The sequence below is a fragment of the Eumetopias jubatus genome, unplaced genomic scaffold, assembly GCF_037043125.1.
Source record: "Eumetopias jubatus isolate StellerSeaLion01/CBP00866 unplaced genomic scaffold, mEumJub1_p1.0 scaffold_3, whole genome shotgun sequence".
In the NCBI taxonomy this organism is placed as follows: Eukaryota; Metazoa; Chordata; class Mammalia; order Carnivora; family Otariidae; genus Eumetopias; species Eumetopias jubatus.
Window position 1 is genome coordinate 71,231,845 of NW_028274809.1, and position 22,106 is coordinate 71,253,950.

A 22,106-nucleotide genomic window follows, 5' to 3' on the forward strand; every position below is an offset into this window, starting at 1 on the left:
CCAAAATTTCTTACCAACTTGCTTTCGTGTGTTCTTATCCTGCTTGAAAGATGTTGCCATTCCTAATGAATATGACAAAGCGGTGTTCTCAATATGGGTTAACTTTTCCCTCAACTGCATGTCACCAGCGAGCACACCATACAAGCCAAGAGAAATAGGAAGCCAGGCTAATCTTCTCTACATTCATCTCATAGCTCAGGTTTTGCATATAGGAAATGTTAATAAATGTTTGCTGACTTGCTCTATCCTGCCAGGAGTATCAGCTGTTTTCCTGTGCACACAAATACTTTAAAATATTTCTTGGACCTATTACATTATGTTGTGAATTCAGTAGGAAGAGCCAAGTTTTTGTTTTTTCTCTTCACAGGACAGAAGAAAGGCAGTTCTGGATTGGATTTAATAAAAGAAACCCACTGAATGCTGGCTCTTGGGAGTGGTCTGATGGGACTCCTGTAAGTTTTTCCAAACTGAAGACAAGGAAATGAATTCAAAACAGGGGGCCCTGGAACACCTTGGTCAACCAACCAAGAGAACCTGGAAATAATGACCATATTTCCTGTGACTCAGACCCAGATCAAAAACTGCACCAGATCTTGGTACTATAAGTTATTTTTGCAAAGTCCGGGGAAAACTTCACAAGCCACATAGTTCTGAGGCCAGCTGTAGATCTCATCCTGGAAAGGAATCAAAATCTCCAAAAACCACCCCGAACTATCTCCCATGTGAAGAGCCTTGAGAAAGAAGCTACTATTGTTTAAAATAATATTAAGCTCTCTTTACTCCACTCTCCCTCTCTAGCTTAGTACCTAATTATAGGAATGTGGGACCCTTGTCCAGATCGCAATGAAAAGAACCATTTTGGTTTATCTCTGAAAGGACAGAAGTGCCAGCCTTAGAAATACCATCTCCTTCTCAACCAGAGCAAGTTATTCGGTTGGAAATAAACCTTGCTTTTCTTTCCGCCTCATACTTGTAAAAACCTCTGTGAAGGAAAGAAGGAACTCACTATTACATTTTGTTTTCAGGTGCAATGAGGAATTCTCCTATTTTCCTCAAGATGACAGGGAAAAAATGGAAGCAGTATCCCAGATTGAAATGAGATCCCTCTGAGGGCACACGCAAAATCAATATATTCAGTTACACCTGTGAAATAGGAGGCTAGCAAGAGCCTGCAGTGAGCACTTAACACAGATCCTATTTATGGAGCCCGAACTATATTGCAGACATGGGTTGAATGCATTGCTGCATGATCTCATTTCACCCTTATAATGATTCAGTGCAGTGGTTATTAGAATGCTTAAATAGTTTGCCTAAAATAATGCATAAGAGAGCCAGGATCTGTACACAGGTTGTCTGCCTCCAAAGCCATGATGTTATAATGTCTCCTAGTTGGCAAAATATCAGCAGCCAAACTTTGAAATAGTAAAGATCCATAGAGAAAAATGATCTCTAGTCCCACTAGAGAAAATTTGTGGCAAGGAAAGCACCTGTGGAAAACTATATGTGGAAAACAAAAATAATGACATGCTAGTTAAACATATAACACACACACACACACACACACACACACACACACACACATATATGAATATATGAAACATTTCCACCTCTGTACTGCTTCTCTGAGAAGGGTATCAGGACCACAGAGTAAGAAGAGACCTTAGAGATCACCCACCCCATCCATCTATTTTGCTCTCAAAGAAACTGAGGCCCAGAGAATGGAAGGAACTTAGCAGGGTCCACCTGCTGCATAAATGGCAGTCACCACATGGCACAGTTGGGTGGTTAATGTCAGTGTGGCAGCTGGAAAATGAAATGTGATATGTAGAGGCTGAGAATGCTTCCTTTTGTTTTAGTAAAACAATCTTATTAGTGATAGAGAGGAATAGACAGTTTGGTTCAGAAAAAATGAAATAAAGCCATGAAGCAGCGCAAGGAGTTCCTCCCTACCACTCCCTACTGGACAAAACAAATACTCAAATTCCCACAATTGTCTGAATCTGAGCTTACATATTTTTAAGTTAGAGGAGTTGTATGATTGTGTACGTGTTTGAAGAGGAGTATAAATGTTTCAAACATCCTCTTTTTCCCAAAGTTTTACTCCAGTTTTACCTGTGGTCCATCCACTCTTCTGTCAGGTAGCCATTAAATCATTGAGAAAATCAAATTTTTATTTAACATTCATCTTACATGACCATTCATGGAAAGCGTTGGGGTTTCCCAATTAAAGCTAGTGATAACTTAGAATTTAGTGATTAAAGACTAAAAGCTTAATGTATACACAAAAGAATCTGCATCACAGATGAGACCCAAATGTAACAGGTCAGAGCCTTTCTGAAGTGTACCCAGGGTCCCAGGGCTAGCCTTGTTGTGGCCAGTGAGACAATAGTGCAAGTTCAAAAGGGAGCCTACGTCTCATCTGTTCCTTCTGGAGAAAGGAGTAGCTTGCCTCTTTTTAAGAAAAAAAGCATCTTTAAGGAAAAATGCTAGTTTGGTTAGCTTGTTCTTCACAAATGTGGAACAACCTTTAACTGCAGTCTTATCCAGACATTTCTTAAGCTCCCTCCAGAAGTCTATTGTGATTTATTTACAGAGATGCTTCTTTTGATCTTTTGAAACTTTTTGTGGGGGATCATCGTTAAGAAATAACGAACTTCATCTGCTGCAGGTTGTCTCTTCATTTTTAGACAATACTTATTTTGGAGAAGATGCAAGAAACTGTGCTGTTTATAAGGCAAATAAGACATTGCTGCCTTTGCACTGCAGTTCCAAACGTGAATGGATATGCAAAATTCCAAGAGGTAAAAATATTAATAAGATCTTTACTATATGTTTGCTTTCTAATAATCTACAGCACTTTTCCAAGCGAAGAGTTATAGAAATCTAAAACTTAAACATCCCGGACTACAGTACCAACAACCATCATGACGAACCAAACTGTACAGCAAAGAACGCCTCATAGGGGAATGAGAAAAGGTGACACCAGGGCAGTATGCTAATTTAGTTAATAGGAAATGAGGATAACCAACTCTATTGTGGAATATGGTATTTTTCGAGTACAACCTGGAAGAAATGTCACTGTGACTTTACAAGCAAACAAAATTACCTGTCAAATGAGTAAGTGAAAGCACCTAAAATTGTGTGACACACAGTAGGCCCTTGACAAGTGTTCACATCCTTTCTTCTTTAATCAGAGGCCTGTCTTAAGCCTCCTCTTCAAGTATGAGAACTAACCACATTTCAAACAGCACAAAGTACCTGGTTTTTAAATGGTCTCTTAAAAAGCAAAGTACAAAATACCGTGTTTAGAGCTGAAGTAATTCAGAGATGGCGCACTTGTGAAGAAAGGTCACTCAAGATGGTTTGCTTTCACTTTGCAGATGTGAGACCCAAGATTCCACCCTGGTACCAGTATGGTAAGAACTATCCTGGCAATTCTTGAATTTCTAATTTACGTGCCATTATTTACCATTACTGTATTACTACAGTCCTCCAATCGAGCCTCTCTTTTCTTATGTCAATCTAGAACTAATTTGTTCAAATTAACTAATTAATGGTCAAATTAATAAATTCATTAAATGATTAAAGATTAATATAATAACACTCTTTTCGTGACTCGTGATTTTAAAATATGCATTTATCCCAGGCCTTGCAATGCAAATGAAGTTTTCTTAGATAAGAAAAACCAAGGAAAATAAGCAAATTATATACTTAGTTATGTGTGTGTAAATATACTTATTTATGTATATCACACACACACACACACACACACACACACACTTTTCTTTAATGCTAAGTGACCAAATTACAAATTTGGGGTCAATCATAGCATATCCTATTTCAGTCTGCATCATATCAGTCAATGGCTTTTGCATCATTTGCATTGGTTTTTGTTTTTTTGGTCTCGTTGTCTTTCAGATGCTCCCTGGCTCTTTTATCAGGATGCGGAGTACCTTTTTCATACTTATGCTGCAGAATGGCCCTCCTTTGAGTTTGTCTGTGGCTGGCTGCGTGGTGATCTTCTCACAATTCATTCTGCACATGAGCAAGAATTTATCCACAGCAAAATAAGAGCGGTATTTGAATACAATTAATCATGAGAAATTCAGAGCTTAGCTCTTTCTTCTGTCATTGGGGGATTTTTTTTTTTATTTGACTTCAGACATTTATTTAAGTTTCATTTAAAACCACAGATTCTTGAGAATTGATTTTCTTCCTGTTATAGGGATTAAGAGAAAATAATGGAAACACAGGTTTACTACGTTGGTCGATCATTTCACTTATCTTCATTCTTTATTAGCAACAGTTATGAATAAGTAGAGTTTTATTGCTTTAATGAGGTTCATCCAGTCATCAGCACATATTTATTCAGAGTCTACTCTTCTAAGGGCTGCTCCATCAGTGATTAAAATAGATCAAAATTCCTGCCCTTGGGGAGCTTATAGTCTAGTATGGGAAGAAAGACTGTAATCAATATAAGTACATAGCATTACATAATATTTTATTAAAAGATAAATAGATAAATGATATGGAGGAAAATAAAGCACAAATGAGGGACAAGGTGTACCGGGGCGGGGGGGTGCATGCACATGGCTATTTCAAAGTTTTGAATTTTACTTACAAGAGTATAATACTTATACATGAGTATAATACTTATGAATATTGAGTCTATAAAGACTCAGTATTCATCAAATGAAAAGGAGTGGTTTTCCATTTCAATTTAAGATAAAGACTTGGACAATCTTCGAGGAGCTAGGCTAATTAGAAAGAAGCATGCAAAACCTGTTAAATAATGAAGCAGACTGCCGAGGAATAGTGTACATTTTCAGTATATTTCTTCAACAAGCATTTATTGAGCATTAGGTATGTGTCAGGCATTGTGATATTCGTCAAAGACATAAAAATGTCAACAACACAAAAATGAGACACAGTCTCTGTTTTTAAAAAGCTGGAAATAATAATAAGTGAAAGGGGAGCAATATGTACAAAATTATCAAGGGGACACTAAGGGGGGAAACTCACTCCCAATTTTCCCTAGGAAATCTTTGAAAGTAAGAAAAAGCTCTTTTCTTTTCCAAAATTTAACATTATTTCATGATCACCAGGAATCCTTTCTTGAGCTATCATCTTTTCACATGGTTGTAAGTTGATTGTTGAAGCTCTGTATTTAAAGCATCCTTGGCGTGTAAGAGAAATGTCTTCCCTTACAGCTCATGGACTTTTCCATTTCTATAATCCTGTTTGATGCATAGACAGCCTGCAAGGTGCAGGTAGGTCAGGACTGCTACTGAGCTGTGATGGAAAAAGCTGAAAAACAGGGTGGTTAGGTGACAACCCCACAGTTCCATAGAGTCTCAGTGATAGACCAACCACAAGAATGAGATATTCCCCACTATTGGTTTGTGTGCTATTTTTTACCACCCTTCCTCTCCTACAAATGGAACACTCAAGCCAAATCCATGTTAAGCATCAACATGATGTCAGAAAATACGTTTGTTTAACAAGACAACAGACTCCTGGTGGCAATAACAAGACATCAGGTCAATGTCTGAAAACAAATCCATCCATCAACATGACAAAGTGCATGTCTCAAATGGAACTGATATTTGGCCAATACTTATTATAACTGTGTCAGGCACTGTATTAAATACTAATATTTAATGGCATTTAATCTTTCCAAGGACTCTCTGTGGGAAGTCTATTATCAGTACTTCACCGTTGAGGAAGCTAAAACTCCAAAGAGGTGAAGCAACTTGGTTATTTCCACAGCAACTACGTGGTGGAATCTGGAAATGAACTCAGGCCATCTGACTTACAGGGTCACTTAAAAACCGTCTGCTGGTAGCAGAACAGCAGTGTGGGGGGTATAAGAGCACAATGTCTTCGTTACATCAAAATCAAAAAGAGTTCTAAAATCCCTCTCCAAAAGATGGTGTCAGCTCTGTCTCAGACATGAGCAATGAAAGGCTTCTTTGATCTTTCCAACAGAGCTTAGCTCCCCTAGGAATATCTGCAGGTCTCCTCTCTTCACCTGTCCCTGATTTCACTCTCCCAATTATTAGTGGTTGGGAAGCCAGTGAGGATGGAAGAGTTAATACCTTCCACAGAAGGGAATAGTAAAACCCGTGGGTTTAGCTGTTTGAGAAGTCACACCCAGTGCTATGATACTAATTGAGGGCTAGATCTAGTTGTGATATCAAACCAGACAAACCTTGTGGTGTCTTACATGGCAAAATTGCTACCCAGCCTGTGACCATGTTGATACAGAATGCCTTGTCAGTTTGATGGGTGAGCAGCTGACTGATCTAACACCACACTGTGCTACAAAAGAAAATTACTGGTTGGTTTAAAATGTGTAGAATGAAAAGGGGCAAGGGAGCTAAGGGAAAAGGGTATCAATTTAGAAAGAAGAAAGCTGTAAGTTCCCAAAGCAGTTCTTTTTATCGCATAATCTATGGCTGTGTTAGGCACTTTTTGGTGGTGGTAGGAGTGATATTTATGGTGACCATTTACACTTCACGAGTAAGAAATTCCATATCTATGACTGTTGTACTAGAATGAGTCTGTCCAGAGTGATTTTATTCCAGGATGAGGAACTAAACATGTAGAGATCATACCACCCACTTTTGTTGCATACTCATTCTATAAGTGCAGGAAGAATCAGAATAGTAATTAAATATTTTTTAAAAGATTTTATTTATTTATTTGAGAGAAAGCGAGAGAGAGCACGAGCGGGGAGGAGAGGGAGAAGCAGACTCCACTGAGCAGGGACCCGCATGCGGGGTTCGATCCTAGGATCCTGGGATTATGACCCGAGCCAAAAGGCAGATGCTTAACCTTGACTGAGCCACCCACGCACCCCTAATTAAATATTTTTTATATTACATATGTGTTGTATAGTTTCCCCATAAAGAGTAGTAACTTAGAAATGTGAAAAACAAAAATAACATTTAGCTGGAAAGTGAAAGAACTATTGAAAAAGAAAGCTGGATGCAATTTTTAAAATCTGAAGCAGATTTTTTTTTAACAAAATGTTTCTATCTTGGTAAAGTGGTTAGTCAGTATTTTCTCTTTGAGTAACAGAATACCACAGGCATGATGAGAGTGAATTTTTGAGTACTTCTTTTTTGAGCCATCTTGTTGCTTAGATTAATGCCAAAAAAGTAAAAAGCCATAAGCACTTTAGGAGCTGTTTAACATGAACTACTAGTCAATTAATCCACTAACATTTTTATGCTGTGTTGTGTAATATTTGCATTTCAAAATTGCAATTTACTCTTATTTTTAATTTCATGTCTAGGGGCGCCTGGGTGGCTCAGTCGCTTAAGCGTCCGCACTCAGCTCAGGGCATGATCCCAGGGTCCTGGAATGGAGCCCTGCATCAGGCTCTCTGCTCAGTGGGGAGCCTGCTTCTCTCTCTCCCTCTGCAGCTCCCCCTGCTTGTGCTCTCTCTTTCATACTCTCTCTCTCTTTCTCTCAAATAAATAAAATCTTAAAAAAAATAATTTCATGTCTAAACACTTCTAATAAAAATATATCAAATCTATTAGTCATCCTCCAAAATACAGGGTTTTAAACCCTTAAAGTAACCTGGTTTTGATATTTTTGATGGAAACATCTGAGGACATGACAGGTTACTCTTCCTTATGTTACTTCATAAATCAATTACTTCATAGATTATGTTGGCTGTTGCTGTATTTTATTTTTTTTATAAGTATCTTCCCATATGATGCTATCTATAATGTCTGTAACAAAACGTAGTTGATGTTATGAAATCTATGGTCATATTACATTTCTTTATATGAAATAACATTAATAAGTCTTCTATTTTTGTGATTTGATACCTAAACTAAAATTTACATCTATTTTTCACCATGGATTATTTTCACCCTGGATATCTTCTAGCTTGTCCTTCTAGCTTGCAGTTCTATTCCATATCACAACAAGTTGTGATGTGCCATGTGGAGGCTCACCATGCTATAATTGAGGTGGTAATAAATATGTCACTTAAGATGTGGTAGTTATAATTTCTCTTTAGAGGTCCTTAATTGGGGCAGTGAACAATCGGGCCATGATTTCCAATATTGTTGCACATGAGACCTCTTTAGATTGAATGAAATTGTTGTGGTTCTCCCACCGAGTTCACAGCCAGTCTCAATGGACCCATTCCAAAGCCTGACAATGGGACTCTGAATTCAGCATGTAAGAACATGTCCATGAAACAACACCTCAGGGATCCCAAATTATAGTTGTTCCATCTTGCATTATTCTCAAATTGCTGATATGGCAGACAGCCATACTGTTCAAGGAATAAAAATACCTGTTTATAAATTAAAATGTTAGAGAGCTATTAGGTTCTGTTGTATGATGACCCAACATTCATGTGGAAAAAAATAGATATATCCTAAAGTGTATTCTCCAATTTTTATAGAAGAAATGAAGTGCAAATTTAAATACACAATGCCTTCAAATTCACAGGTTTTTAGCTTAAAAATTAAGTTACATTTCACACACACACAGCCCACACACAATAAAGTATATTGATTTAGAGGTCTTAGAGAAATCCTTACTGCTTCTTCCTCTTTTATAGGTAAAGAGGGAATTTCAATTTCCTGGGTCATAAGTCCAGTATTACATTTGCTATAATGTATGTGTGTGTGTGCATGCACACATGTGTGAACATGCTGTTTCATTTTATACTTTATTTGCACTGAGATCTGTGTGATAAATAATGGTACAAAATTAGTAAAATATAGAAATAATTTTCTGGTTGTTAAACACCGGAAGTTCTATAGTATTCCTTTGTCCTATATTGTGTCTCTCTATTAAAATGGGGAGGGTGCTAATACTCAGTTTAAAAACTTAACAATCAGGCTAATGCCAAAAATTCAAAATCCTTTTTACTATTGATGTCTTTGTGCCTTGAACTGTTTTTCAAACAGTATACCATATGCAGTGAACTATAAATCACTGAGACAATAAACCATTAAATTTTTAGTAAAAAAAATAGGAGTCCACATCCTGTTTTACTTTACAATATTACTCTTTAAAGCCCTATTATGAGAGCTAGAAAATTTACTTTTAAATACATAGGGAAAGTTGTATGAAAGATTTTCAATATTTTATTCCAATTTCCCTTCATAATGAGGAGGGAATATTTTAAAATAATGAAGTTTCAGCTTCTCTCAAGATGCTAGGCCTTAGTGTACTCTTCTTTAGATAATTGGGTAAAATACTGAAGAATAGAAAGCTATTAACAGCAACCCCATTAATCTTAATAGTGAAAAGGGAAAACAAGTAGAATAAATGCTGACATTTTCTTTTTTTCTTTTTAATAGCTATCAAAGTATGGTGTAAATTGGTGGATTGGACTTCGAGACGAAAGAGCCAATGATGAATTTCGGTATGGACCTAGATCAATTTGCATTGTATTTTGTTTGACAGGTTTTATTTGCAGAATGATTGGACTAGATCTTAGTGATCAATTGTTGAATAGCCTTTAAATATTATCTTTAACTTATAAATTTTCATTTCTCTAACCAAAGACATGAGTATCTTTTTAATTTAATAAAAATTACCCCAGAACTCCAAGAATGGTGTTGGAGGTTGAACATAACAGAATAAAAGAAGACCCTAAAATTCTTAATTTACCTACAGCTGGAGAGATGGAGCACCAGTAATATATCAGAACTGGGACAAAGGAAGAGAAGGATCTATGAATAGTCAGAGCCAGAGATGTGGTTTCATTTCATCCATAACAGGTTATTTTATCTATCCATTTTTCGGTTTATAACACAAACTGATATTTTCAGAAGGCTTAAAGTCTCGTTTTCATTGCATTAGTTCAGTGAGAGGGTTTTGTTTGGCTAGCTTGCTTTATAATTGAATGTAATGAGTTTCATTAGTTTTAAGTGTTGATGATGGCCATTCCTACAGTTAATTCCATGCATTCATGTTCTTGAAAATGAATTACAACCAGATAAGTCATTCCTCATGAACCAAAACAGCACCAGAAATAGACCCAAAGAAACTGGTAAAAAATATGCTTGACAAATACTAGTCTCTAAAAAATTTCAATATGGGCCCCTTTTTAAAATCTCTTCATAATAATTCAGTTATAATTGGCCAGAACTTTAACCCCCGTGGAATTTACTTCCACTTTCACATTTAAGAAAAATTTTCATTGAGTTCAGTATTTTTTTTTTTTAATACCTGGCTTATCAACTGCTTCTTGACATAGAACACCAAGTATCTCCAGGCCGTATTTAGAAATACATGTACCTTTAAGATGGGTTTTTAAATTTAATTCAATTCATCAGTACAGTGTTATTTGGGTTGATTTGTCCACTCATATCCATCCCACTCCTTCTATCCTATAAAAGGTAATTATGTTCCTGACCCTGAACAGATTCATAAGGAACCTGCGCCCCAAATCAGGGGAGGGACAAACACAGAAAGCAATCCTTGGTGTAAGCGCAACTGCAGAGAAAGGAAAGGGAAAACCGCATTGTTAATCAGCTCTCTTTTGCCAGTAGGTGTCACAACAGCCTACGGAAAGGCTGTTCTGTGATTCTGGAAGACTCGCCGCTACTCTGCGTTGAAAATAGTGTTCCAGCCCCTCCTTCAAAATGCCAACATTTTTTGGCTTATATCCCTCACACTAGAAAACTGAAACTGCCTTTGCAATTTACATGCATCCTTGCCCTATTCTGGGATCTATAACTTGAATGCTAATGAAATGCATTCTATAACCTTTACTCTGAAAATATAGCTCTTGTAAATTAAAATACATTTTCCAGGAGGCTAAGGACTTTGGGATGTATCTTCCTGCGGGCATGTCTATGTGTGCCTGTTTTTTTAAGGGTCAGTGTTGAAAAGTGCTTCTTTCTTAGAAGTTACTGAGTTAATTTTTCAAAATTATATATTTTCTAAAGAATTATAGAGATGATCATCTATTGTTTTAGAATTTTTTTCTCCTTATATTGAATATTTTAAAAGAAAAATATTACTCTACATTCTTTTGTTAACCAAACCAAATATTCTCAGAACTTTAATCAGTTTTGTGATTTCAATTGTAGTATTTTAGTTAGTTGGGGTTTGTTTGTTTTGCATTTGCAAAATTTCGTCATTCTTGAATTAGATTTACCGATTTAGCACCCTGCTCAGTTTGTTCTTATTACTAGAGAACTCTACCATTAGCAGTTTAATTCAATTTCTAGATTAAAAAAATTATGATAAACCATTAGCAGTCATAAAAATGTGATGGAGAATGCCTACAAAGAGTCAGCATTGTTTCAGGTCATTTCTAACCCATTTACTCCTCCAGGACTCTGGGCTAGTGAAGAGTGTTCAGTTTCTATGCCTAGCATCTGTAAGCGAAAGAAGGTTTGGGTCATAGAGAAAGAGAAAGATACCCCAAAACAACATGGAACATGTCCTAGAGGATGGCTATATTTTAACTATAAGGTAAACTCATTTTCAAAAATTTGCCTTTGTTTCTGTTTTGTAGATGTTTATTTTAGAACATAATCAAACAGTGGGTGTGGCTTTTAAAAAACAGGAGATGTCCATTGGGACCTCGAAGTTTTTTTTGTCACAACTTTCAAGAGATTTGGGTTTTCAATGTAGGTAGGGGCAAACCTCTAGGAATAAAGAAACAGCCTTGACACCACCCTTCGTTTGTATACTTAGTTTTTGCTATTGACACAGTCATTCATTGTGCTGTGTGACTGTTTTCATTAGGCGTGATTCATGTGAGCCTGTATAACTAGGCCCTGCCCCCAAATGAGCTGTCAACTCCAGAGGGTATAGGCTCCATCTTCTTTTGTGTCTTCCCTGCCTGAAGCAGGCACAGAGCTCCGCCTGCCTTGTGAATTGACCCACTAATAATGCAACTCAGTCAATGTCATCTTGAGCCTCATAAAGCTGGTGCTTCCATGCAGAATTGAAATTTTTTTTTAAATTGCCAGTGGGAATATTGTAAACCAGATTTATTATTTCTGATACTGTCTCCAATTAAGGCCAAGACTTTCCCTCCACTCCTTATGTTTTATAATAAAATAACTTTATAGGCCTTAGGCGGAAGTAATTAAAATGCATCCCAAATTATAAATGTTTCATTCTTTGATAAAGGAAAAACCCAAACTGTGTCATAATTTAATATGTTAATATGAAATTGCTCTTTGACTGTGGACAGCCAGTTTTCAATCTGTATGTTCAGTTATATTTGGCAGAGCCTTCTTGTCTTTGTGATCCTCTTCTCATTGTTAATTTGTGATATGGGCCATTTGGATTTTAGATGTATTTGTTGAGCACCTAATACATATTTGGCATTGATTTTTTTAAATTGTGGTAAAATTCACATAATATAGTTTACCATCTTAACCATTTTTAAGTGTGTAGTGCAATAGTGTTAAGTCTGTTTACATTGTTATTCAATGAATCTGCAGATTTTTTTCATCTTGCAAAACCGAAACCCTAAATCCAATAAACAATAACCCATCACTTCCCCTCCCCCAGCCCCTGGCAAGCACCATTCTACTTTCTGTTCCTATGAATGTGACTATTTCAGATACTGCAGATAAGTGGAATCATACATTATTTGTCCTTTTGTGACTGCTTTATTTCCCTAAGCAAATTGTCCCCCAAGTTCATCCATGTTAGAGCATGTGTCAGAATTTCCTTCCCTTTTGAGACTGAATAATATTCCATTATATGTATATACTGTATTTTGTTTTCCCACTCATCCATTGATGAACATTTGGGTTTCTGCCACCTTGTGGCTAAGAGTTATTGCTGGGTGATTTAATATATATATTTTATTTCATTGAATTTTTTTAAATACACAGAATTGTTATCCCATCTTATATATGAGAAGACCAAGACTAGTAACATTGTGTGTTTTTTCTGAAACTTCACAGCAAATAAGTGTCAGGTTGAGAATCAACCTCAGGTTTTCTGACCTTGAGTCTGGTAGTCTTGTCTCTTTCCTACAGTTACCATTTTGTATAAGAATTTAAGAATTACCAGACCAGTATAGCCCCATGGCACAATCTGGTGGCACTCTGAGATATCTTCTAAAATATAGTTGTTTTCTAAAACTTTATGGTATTGAGATACATTTTTTAATAGTTAATATTTTCTGTCTGATTCCTATTTTCCCAAACTGTAAAATCTACCAGTTATACATTTCAATATAAAAAATGTAGTAAGTGTTCAATAGAACACTGAGTATTACCAAGTCTTGAATTAAAACCTTTGACAATTAGTTCTTTTTTAAGCTATTCTACTGTGGTAACATATATTTAAAATAAAATATGCCATTTTAACCATTTTTAAGTGTACAATTTTTAATTATACATTTTTAAATGTACAATTACATTCACAATGTTGTTCAACCATCTCCTTTATTTCCAAAACTTATCATCATCCCAAACAGAAACTCTGTAACTATTAAGCAATAACTCCCAATTCCCCATCCCTCCGGTGCATGGTGAGTTCGAATCTGTTTCCTGTCTCTGTGAATTTGCCTGTCTCGATATTTCATATAAGTGAATTCATACAATATTTGTCCTTTTGTTTCTGGCTTATTTCACTCTGCATAATGTTTTCAAAGTTTATCCATTTATAGCATGTATCAGAACTTCATCCCTTTTTATGCCTGAATAATATTCCATGCCACATTTTGTTTTTCCTTTCATCTGTTGATGGACTTAGGTTGTTTCCACCTTCTGGTTATTGTGAATAAATCTGCAGTGAACATTGGCACACAGCTACCTGCTGGAGTCCCTGTTTTCACTTCTTTGGGGTATATGCCCAGGAATGGAATTGCTACATCATATACCAATTCTATGTTTAACTTTTTGAGGAACAAGTAAACTGTTTTTCACGTGGCTGAACCATTTTAAAAGCCTGCCAGCAGTGTATGCTAGTAATTTCTCCACATCTTTTTTTTTTAAGATTTTATTTATTTGAGAGAGAGAGAGCACAAGCGGGGGGGCGGCAGAGGGAGAAGCAGACTCCCCACTGAGCAGGGACCCCCCCCGCAACTCGGGCTCGATCCCAGGACCCTGGGATCATGACTGGAGCCAAAGGCAGCTGCTCAACTGGCTGAACCACCCAAGTGCCTCTGGGTTGTTTGTCTTTTTATTGTTGAGTTGTAGGAGTTCTTTATATATTCTAGATATTAAGGTCCTGTCAGATACACGTTTTGCAAGTATTTTCTCCCATTCTATAGGTTGCCTTTTCTAATATCCCTTGATGCACAAAAGTTTTAATTTTACTGAAGTCCAATTTATCTAATTTTTCTTTTGTTATTCATGCTTTTGGTGCCATATCTAAGAATAGGTTGCCAACCCAAGGTCATAAAAATTTACTTCTTACGTTTCTTCTAAGAAGTATATGGTTTTAGCTCTTATATTAAGGTCTTGGTCTATTTTTAGTTAATTTTTGTACCTTGTAACTATTAGAACAGATGCATCCTGGAGTGTTCTGTATGGAACAGCCACAAAGGAATATCAATTTTGTCTCAAAATCACACTTTTGCTGCAGACAGTGAGCAACCCCAAAGTATGAACACAGCTCTTTTAGTTACTAATCACAAATTCTCCCATATATAAAGGAGGACATTTTAAGGAAATCCACAGCAAATCAAATCCTTGGCATTAGGGAAGTAATTCTCAGAAACTCTCAAAGGTTGTTTTTGGTTCAGGCCTTGGTTATTATCCTCTCCCCAAACTTCTATATCTGCACAGCTTAACTCCAGTCCATGTTTTCTCCTGCGTAAGCAGATTGAGTATCTATGTATAGAGGCATGGTAGCAGTGATGGTGGAGCAGACTTCAGGCAAGGGAGCAAATGAATGCTTCCTTTGAAAGGAATAGAAAGGGGCGTGAGTAAAGCACAAACACATACATGAGAGGAGAAAGACTTTCTAAAGCAGGATTGGAGCAGGATTAAAAACCCTTGTGTAGCTCAAAGTTTAAAAAAATCTTTATTGATAATTAACAGCTAGATTAGTGGTTCACAGCCCTGATCAAATATTTAGAATCACCCCTGAGCTTTTTAAAAATGTCAAGGTGCAGGGGACATCCCGAAGATTCTGATTTAATTGATCTGCCTCAAATCTACGTATCAGTGTTTTTTAAAAGCTCCCTCAGTTATTCAACTGTGCAGCCAATATTTGCCCAGCAATGCAACAGTTGTACAACTTAGTCTTTGAATCATTCAGAGGATTTGACTAATAAATACAGTCACAGCAGGCTACCTGAAAAAGGTGATCTTTTGCAGACTGAGGTTACAGGGTCCCCAAGTGTCCCCACCCACCACGCCTTGCCGTGCATAGTGATGGCTAAAATCCCACCACCGGAGTCTCACTCCTTTGCTTTGACTCTATTTTTTTTTAAGGGAAATATTTCTGAGATTGTCTCATCTGTCATCTACACCTTGGAATAAGTGGGCTTATCAGATCATTAGAAAAACTGATAATAAGAGGATTAAAAACGGAGAGGAGGAGAGCCCCATGGGGATGGCTCCCCTGATTAACAAAGTTACAGAAGGAGAACTGGGAGGTAGCAATGACAGACATTATTCACGTCACAGTTCTGAATGAGCATCAGGATGGTATGTCCCACTAAATTTTGCTTCTTGTTTGTCAGTTTCCTAGGGCGAAGTTTTGGGGGTTTTTTTTCTAAGAAAAAAATCCTAGTTGGTTGACTGATTATCCCCATTAAGAGCTTTAAAACTGAGCTACCAGAAGTTAAGCATCTTTTCTAATGTTTCATCAGTTATTTTCTCTGTGTTTGATGATATATGAGTTTTGACCTGGGATTACCCCTAGAAGAGTGTGTCATCTAAGATATTTATCACAGCAGAGCTATAAGCAGAAAAAATTCTAAGTGTGCATGTGCTTGTGTGTGTGTTAGGTTAACTCTTATGTTTCTACTCACACATTTTTTTTTAAAGATTGATTGATTGATTTGAGAGAGAGTGTGTAAGCGAGAGAGAAAGAACAGGAGCGGGGGTATAGGGGAAAGAGCAGAGGGAGAAGCAGCCTCCCCGCTGAGCTGGGACCCCGATGCGGGACTCGATCCTGGGACTCCAGGATCATGACCTGAGCTGAAGGCAGACGCTTAACTGACTGAGCCACCCAGGTGCCCCTACTCACACATTTTTATACAAGGATCTGGATTGAGTGCTAATGGCTGCTTTGCACATCCAGTTTGGGATTAGCCAAAATTTGATTTCATGCACAACATAGCTTTTCCTTTAAAAAATACTCTCCTCTCCTCTTTTCTAAAAAAATATTCACATTATTAACACTTTATTCATTCAGCTATGTTGAATGTTGATAATTTGATGGTGAGGAAAACAAACACAATCCCTTCTCTTTTGTAGCTTACAGACTTGAGGGGGAACAAACATCAGTAAACCAGTCAGGAGTATAACTCTAATGGTGACACATGCGATGAAGGGGCGTTACATAGTTCTCTAAAAGTTTTTAACAGGAGAACCTGACTGAGGTGGTCAGAAGGACAGGAAGCATTAAAAGCAGGGGGGTACGGCAGGTGCTGAAGTCCTGCGGTGAGAGGGAATGGACTTATTGAAGAAACTAAAGGAAGCATAGAGAACTAGAGTGTGAAAAGTGATGAAAAAGAGTTTCTGTTTTTATCCTAACAACAATAGGAAACCCCTCAAGGGTTTTAACGAAAGAAGGACATGATCAGCGCTGAGTTTTGAAAAGAATCATTCAAGTTGCGATGGCAAAGACAGATTGGAGGAAGGCAAGGATGAGGAAGGTTTTAAGAGTGGTTGGGAAGCCGTTGTAATAGTCCAGGGAAGAGAGAAGTAGTTTGGGCTAAGATAGTGAAGGCTGTGAGGTGGCAGGAATGGGAAGAATCGGGGAGGACTCTGAGAAATGGGATGTATGTCTAAATGGCAATTGAAAGGGGGATGGACTGAGAAGGCAAGAAGTCTCCCAGGTGTCAGGCTTATATAAATACATGGCTGACTTTGCCAGTCAACATCAGTAAGACCACTGGAAAAGGACCAAGTTTGGGGGAAAGGTCATAAATTCCATTTTCAAATTTTGAACTGGAAATGACTTCGAGACTAAAAAGAAGAATTTATATTCAAAACTTGTTTGCAGTACAGTAGGATATCCTTAATTCACAGCAATAATAAGAGATGCATTAAACTTGATCACATTTTGCAAATTAATAAGTAAATAAACAATTTAAAATTAAGAGTGCTGTACTTCATCTTACTGCTTTGCTTTAATTACTAATGACACCATTTCAAACTGTGTTAGTAAATATGTTTTGGGGTTTTTTTAGAAACAATGACGTTGTGGGAATAGGAAATAATCAAGCTAGTAAATTGTGGCTGAGGCCACGGGGGGATGGGAGAGTAGGAGGGTAGGATGGGGGGCGCGCGTGTGTGCGTGCGTGTGTGTTTTGTGGAAAGATTTATTGAGCTAACTAAACCAATGAGTTCACTGGTATTTATGAATGGTTCATTAGTGTGACTATCTGAACACAAGGTGAATTCACATTAAATGATAAGACTGCCTAATAATTAGTGTGTGCCACTCTTTGGAATTTGTAATTAGAGAAAAGAGACAAAATGAAAGGAAATAGGTAAAGGAATAGTTGTTATAAAATTAAAATCCTTTAAAACCAATTCCATTTCTTTGTGAAACAAACAAGGTAAAGAGGACCAGAAGAATTGAAAATGTACTTCCTCTGTTAGTTGGTAACTCCAGGCTACATCAGTGTTTCTGGTTTTTATCCTAAAAATAGTGGACAATCCCTAATAGTTTTATTTATTATGTATTTATTTATTGAAAATCCCTAATAGTTTTAAACTAAAGAGTGACATGATCAGGATTAAGTTCTGAAAAGAACTACCTGGGCACTATTGACATTTGGAGCTAGATAATTCTTTGTTATGAGGGGACTGCCCTGTGCATTATAGAATGGTTAGCAGCATCCCTGTACTCTACCCACCGATAGCAAAGCTCCCCCCTTGAGCTATGACAACCAAAAATGTCTCCAGACGTTATTAAATGCTCCCCTTTGGGAACCACTGGACTAAATCTAGAATGCCTGAGAACGTCATTTGACAACTAGTTAGGGGTCTATTGGCTTTTATTATGTCCCATAAATATTTACTGGGGAACTTCTTTGTTGTGATGGTCAGAGAAGAGCAAAGAAAAGTCTCTCTGCTTTTTAAGGATTTTATGATGATGGGGAAGGGTGGGGGGACTGACAAATATAGAAATTAAAGGATGAGGAAAGATGTCATTCCAAAGGAGGATGGGGAAGGATGCTATCTCAAGTGTAGGCTTCCACACTAGCCTAGAATTGTCTTGTAACTGGGGTTTTCTCGGTAGCGAAATCTTGAGATCTAACCTATCAACGAATGGGTTTGCCTGTGTTCATTGATAAGAGAATAGTCCACATGGAAAATCCTTTGTATACAGTCTCTCCTGACTTCTCTGGAAATTTGCCTGATCCCCTATAGCCTGTCTTTTCTATCTCTCCCTGTCCCCTGACTCCACCTGGCCCTATTAACATGTTTAAATTTCACTGACCCTACCTGACCTGTCCAGTAGTTACTGTGCCACTTCTCACCCCATAATGACTAATCCTGCCGTGCCACAGACGTGATTCTCTCATGAGTAACAATCAATTCTCACTGCCAAATCCCACAGCCTTCTGTTTCTCCTTCCTAGGTTTCCTTGGTTCTGCCCTTGCTTCCCTTCCAACTGTGCTCATGTTTTTCTTCTCTGGCTCTTCCTTGTGGACTTAAAAACCACATCGCTAACTCAAGTAATTAGTGAATTTAAATACCTGATGCGGTTTGATTCCCTAGTATTCCTCTCTCACTTAAAGTGAGGAAGTGTATTTGTAAATAAAATTGAACTAAGCTATTAATTGCTACCTCCAAATTTTTAAAAAAATTAAATCTACCACTATACCCTTTGCAATCAGGCTGGCTCCTTTTAAAAAGAAATACTGTTTTTCACTGAGCAGAAGACATTGTTCTGATATCCTGCACAACAAAACACATCCTTGCTTCTGTTCCTGCTGGATACAAATGCATGCAAATATTGACTTACCCTAAAAGCTGGTCCTCTGTTTTACTTTCATACCTTTGGAGCAGCTAAAAGAAAAAAATGAGTCATTTCTGCTTCAGAAAAGTATAAAGAATTCTAAAGGTTGATCCCCAGTGTCTTTGGGAGGTTTTTAACTCATTTAGAAAAATATAGAAATGAATGCTTTTTTTTGGAAATTTTTTAAAAGTGCCTTTTGGTGAAAATCCCCAAAGACCCGAGTGATTGGAAGAACTGGACGTCCGCTCAAGATTTCTGTGTTGAAGAAGGGGGAGCACTAGTCGCCATTGAAAATGAGGTGGAGCAAGGTAGAGTACTCAATGGTTCAATCAAGCAAAAATAACCTTTTTTATTCAAATATTTATTATAATGTTCGCCCCAAATACTAATATTTCCAAATCCACATTTTAAGTATTATATTGCTGATGACACATAAGTTTTCAGTTTAACCTATGAGGCTTATATCATGACAGCTGTAAAACTACATTGCATTGCTTATAAACTGCTGATTTTTGGAGGTTTTTGTCTCCCCAGTAGTAGTGGAAAAAATAAGGACATATTTATGATCTGTATTTCAAAATGGCTAACATAATCTGAGGTATACTCTTTTATAATTGCATGGTATAATTTTTAGATCCCTTTAGATTTACCTGTACACTTGTATTTGATATTTAGGCAACTGTATACTTCAGTTTAAGTATAGTAGATAAATCCTCTTTTGTTTAGAAAGGCATTGAATGAACACTGGAAATAGTTTTGTTAATAATATTATGAAATCCCAGGTTTAGCCAGCTAATGTCTGTCAATTTAAACCGAAACAGAAGTGAAAGAGACTGCATTACCTTAATAAGAACAAAGTAACAAATTCCTACAACTGATTGGTAATTAAGTTTTGCTGTCATTTAAATAAAATCATAACTATAAACAGAATTCTATGATTACCCAAATGGTTTATATGGTATTAAATTTGATAATGTATTCCTGTTTTTCAGCTTTCATTACTATGAATCTTTTTGGCCAGACCACTAATGTGTGGATAGGGTTACAAAATGATAATTATGAAAAATGGGTAAATGGAAAGCCTGTGGCATATTCTAACTGGTCTCCATTTGATGTAATAAATGTAAGTTTTCAGATTTATTTTTTAGAAATCATTTTACCAAGAAATCCTATTTGATACTTACTAAAGTATTTTTTTACTTCCTATACTTTATAGGCATAAATTTGTATTAGTCTGTTATTAATATATTAATTTTAATAATGTAATTACATATCATTTTCATGTGTTCCATTAATGTAATTACTATCACAATAATTATTTATCTTGTAGGTTATGAAGTGATCTGTGAACAGGTTAATTAAATGCAAATAAAGGAATAATACTGTTTGAATTTTTTAAATTGTCCTTGATAAAAATATCAGTGTTATAATAATGCTATATGTTACCATTTTTTAAAAAAACATATGTATCTTTTTAAAGATTCCAAGTCATAACACCACTGAAGTTCAAAAACATATTACTCTCTGTGCCTTGCTATCAAGTAATACTAATGTTCATTTCACTGGAAAATGGTATTTTGAAGACTGTGGCAAAGAAGGTCATGGGTTTGTTTGTGAAAGAATACAGGGTAAGAAACATTTGCTTTTTTATTCCTTTCATCTCTATGCCCCACTCTTCTCTTCCATATTTGTTTTACACACTGTATGACTGTCATTTTCATAACTACCAGTGCCAGGCACTTTTTGAGTTTTACATATATTTACTCATTTAATCTCCACTACCCCAGGATTATACTCTTTAGTGGGGTTCCAAAGACTACAGAGACCGCTTGAGAGATGACCACATTTATGCATCCATTTTGGCCATATTAAATGGCTTAATTGCCTTGTTCTGGATTTATGAGTGTATTCAGGTAATGAAAAAGACATTAAGAAAATGTTGGGAAAGAATCAGAGAAATAAACAAACTAATATTTCCCACTTTCTTGGAAACCTAAAAATGCCCTCTGTGGCTAAATATGGCATGTAGCATGTTACTAGAGCTGATGATCAGAACCTCCAGTGACTTTTGGTGTGAAATACCAAAGCCATACTATTACACACAGTCAGGGGGGTTGATGATCAGGGCAGATGCACTGTAAGTGACCTTGAATAATAAAAATAAAAACAGCAAGAACAACAACAATAGCTCATACCTCATGCTTTCACCAAGTGCAAGGCTTCCCTGTATTTGAATAAAAAAGGTTATTTTTGCTTGATTGAACCATTGAGTACTCTACTCTAGAAAACCATAGTTTGTGTCTGGAGCTGGGTGGAACTCTGGGCAGGCTGTGGTATATATACTTACTTGGAATATTAATTATACCTCTTAGTGTTGCATGCATGTGAACTCTTTAATGCACTAAGTGTCATCCCCAGAAAAGCAATTCCAGGGAAGCGCCATTTCCTAATTCACAGTTATCACTTAAACATAATAATAGTCGGGAACTGAATGAAGATACCCAGTCAGTTATAGCAAGAGTATTATGAGAAGAGTAGAGTTTTGTAGGGAAAGAAATATCAATATACCATGTACTTACACACTTATGATATACCTGGCACCGTGCCTTGGCTTCAGAAGAATTAAGGCATAAAAGCCTCCCAACAATGCTAGGATAGGTAGGTAAAAGTCTCCCCATGTAACAGATGAGAAACTTGAGGCTTAGAAAAAGTAAATAACATATTCGAGGTCTCATAGTTTTGGGACTAACAATGTATATGTTCTTTTAGACATAGTATAAAGTAGCTGTGGTTGAGAGTATAGGCACTGGAGTTCACAACCTACTTGGGTTCCTTCCCCATCTTGGTAAATAACTGTCAGTGAAGTTTCTTATCTTCTCTGAACTTGATTTCCACATCTGTCAAGTGGGATAATTACTATCTCACAGACTCTATGTATATACAATGCTTAGCAACTTGCCAGCATATTAACAAATGATAGTTGTTTCTATTAT

At 36.7% G+C, this 22,106-nt stretch overlaps 1 protein-coding gene across 1 annotated transcript in view; it reads left to right on the forward strand.

Moving 5' to 3' along the window:
* PLA2R1 (phospholipase A2 receptor 1) overlaps nucleotides 1-22,106 on the forward strand; it is a 112,174-nt gene that overhangs the window by 79,589 nt on the left and 10,479 nt on the right. Inside the window, exons 14-23 of the mRNA XM_028113111.2 lie at nucleotides 368-452; nucleotides 2,669-2,801; nucleotides 3,381-3,416; nucleotides 3,919-4,076; nucleotides 9,339-9,403; nucleotides 9,658-9,761; nucleotides 11,327-11,466; nucleotides 19,304-19,421; nucleotides 20,106-20,236; nucleotides 20,594-20,741. Of these exons, the coding sequence (XP_027968912.1) occupies nucleotides 368-452; nucleotides 2,669-2,801; nucleotides 3,381-3,416; nucleotides 3,919-4,076; nucleotides 9,339-9,403; nucleotides 9,658-9,761; nucleotides 11,327-11,466; nucleotides 19,304-19,421; nucleotides 20,106-20,236; nucleotides 20,594-20,741 (1,118 nt within the window). The remainder of the gene's footprint in view (nucleotides 1-367; nucleotides 453-2,668; nucleotides 2,802-3,380; nucleotides 3,417-3,918; nucleotides 4,077-9,338; nucleotides 9,404-9,657; nucleotides 9,762-11,326; nucleotides 11,467-19,303; nucleotides 19,422-20,105; nucleotides 20,237-20,593; nucleotides 20,742-22,106) is intronic.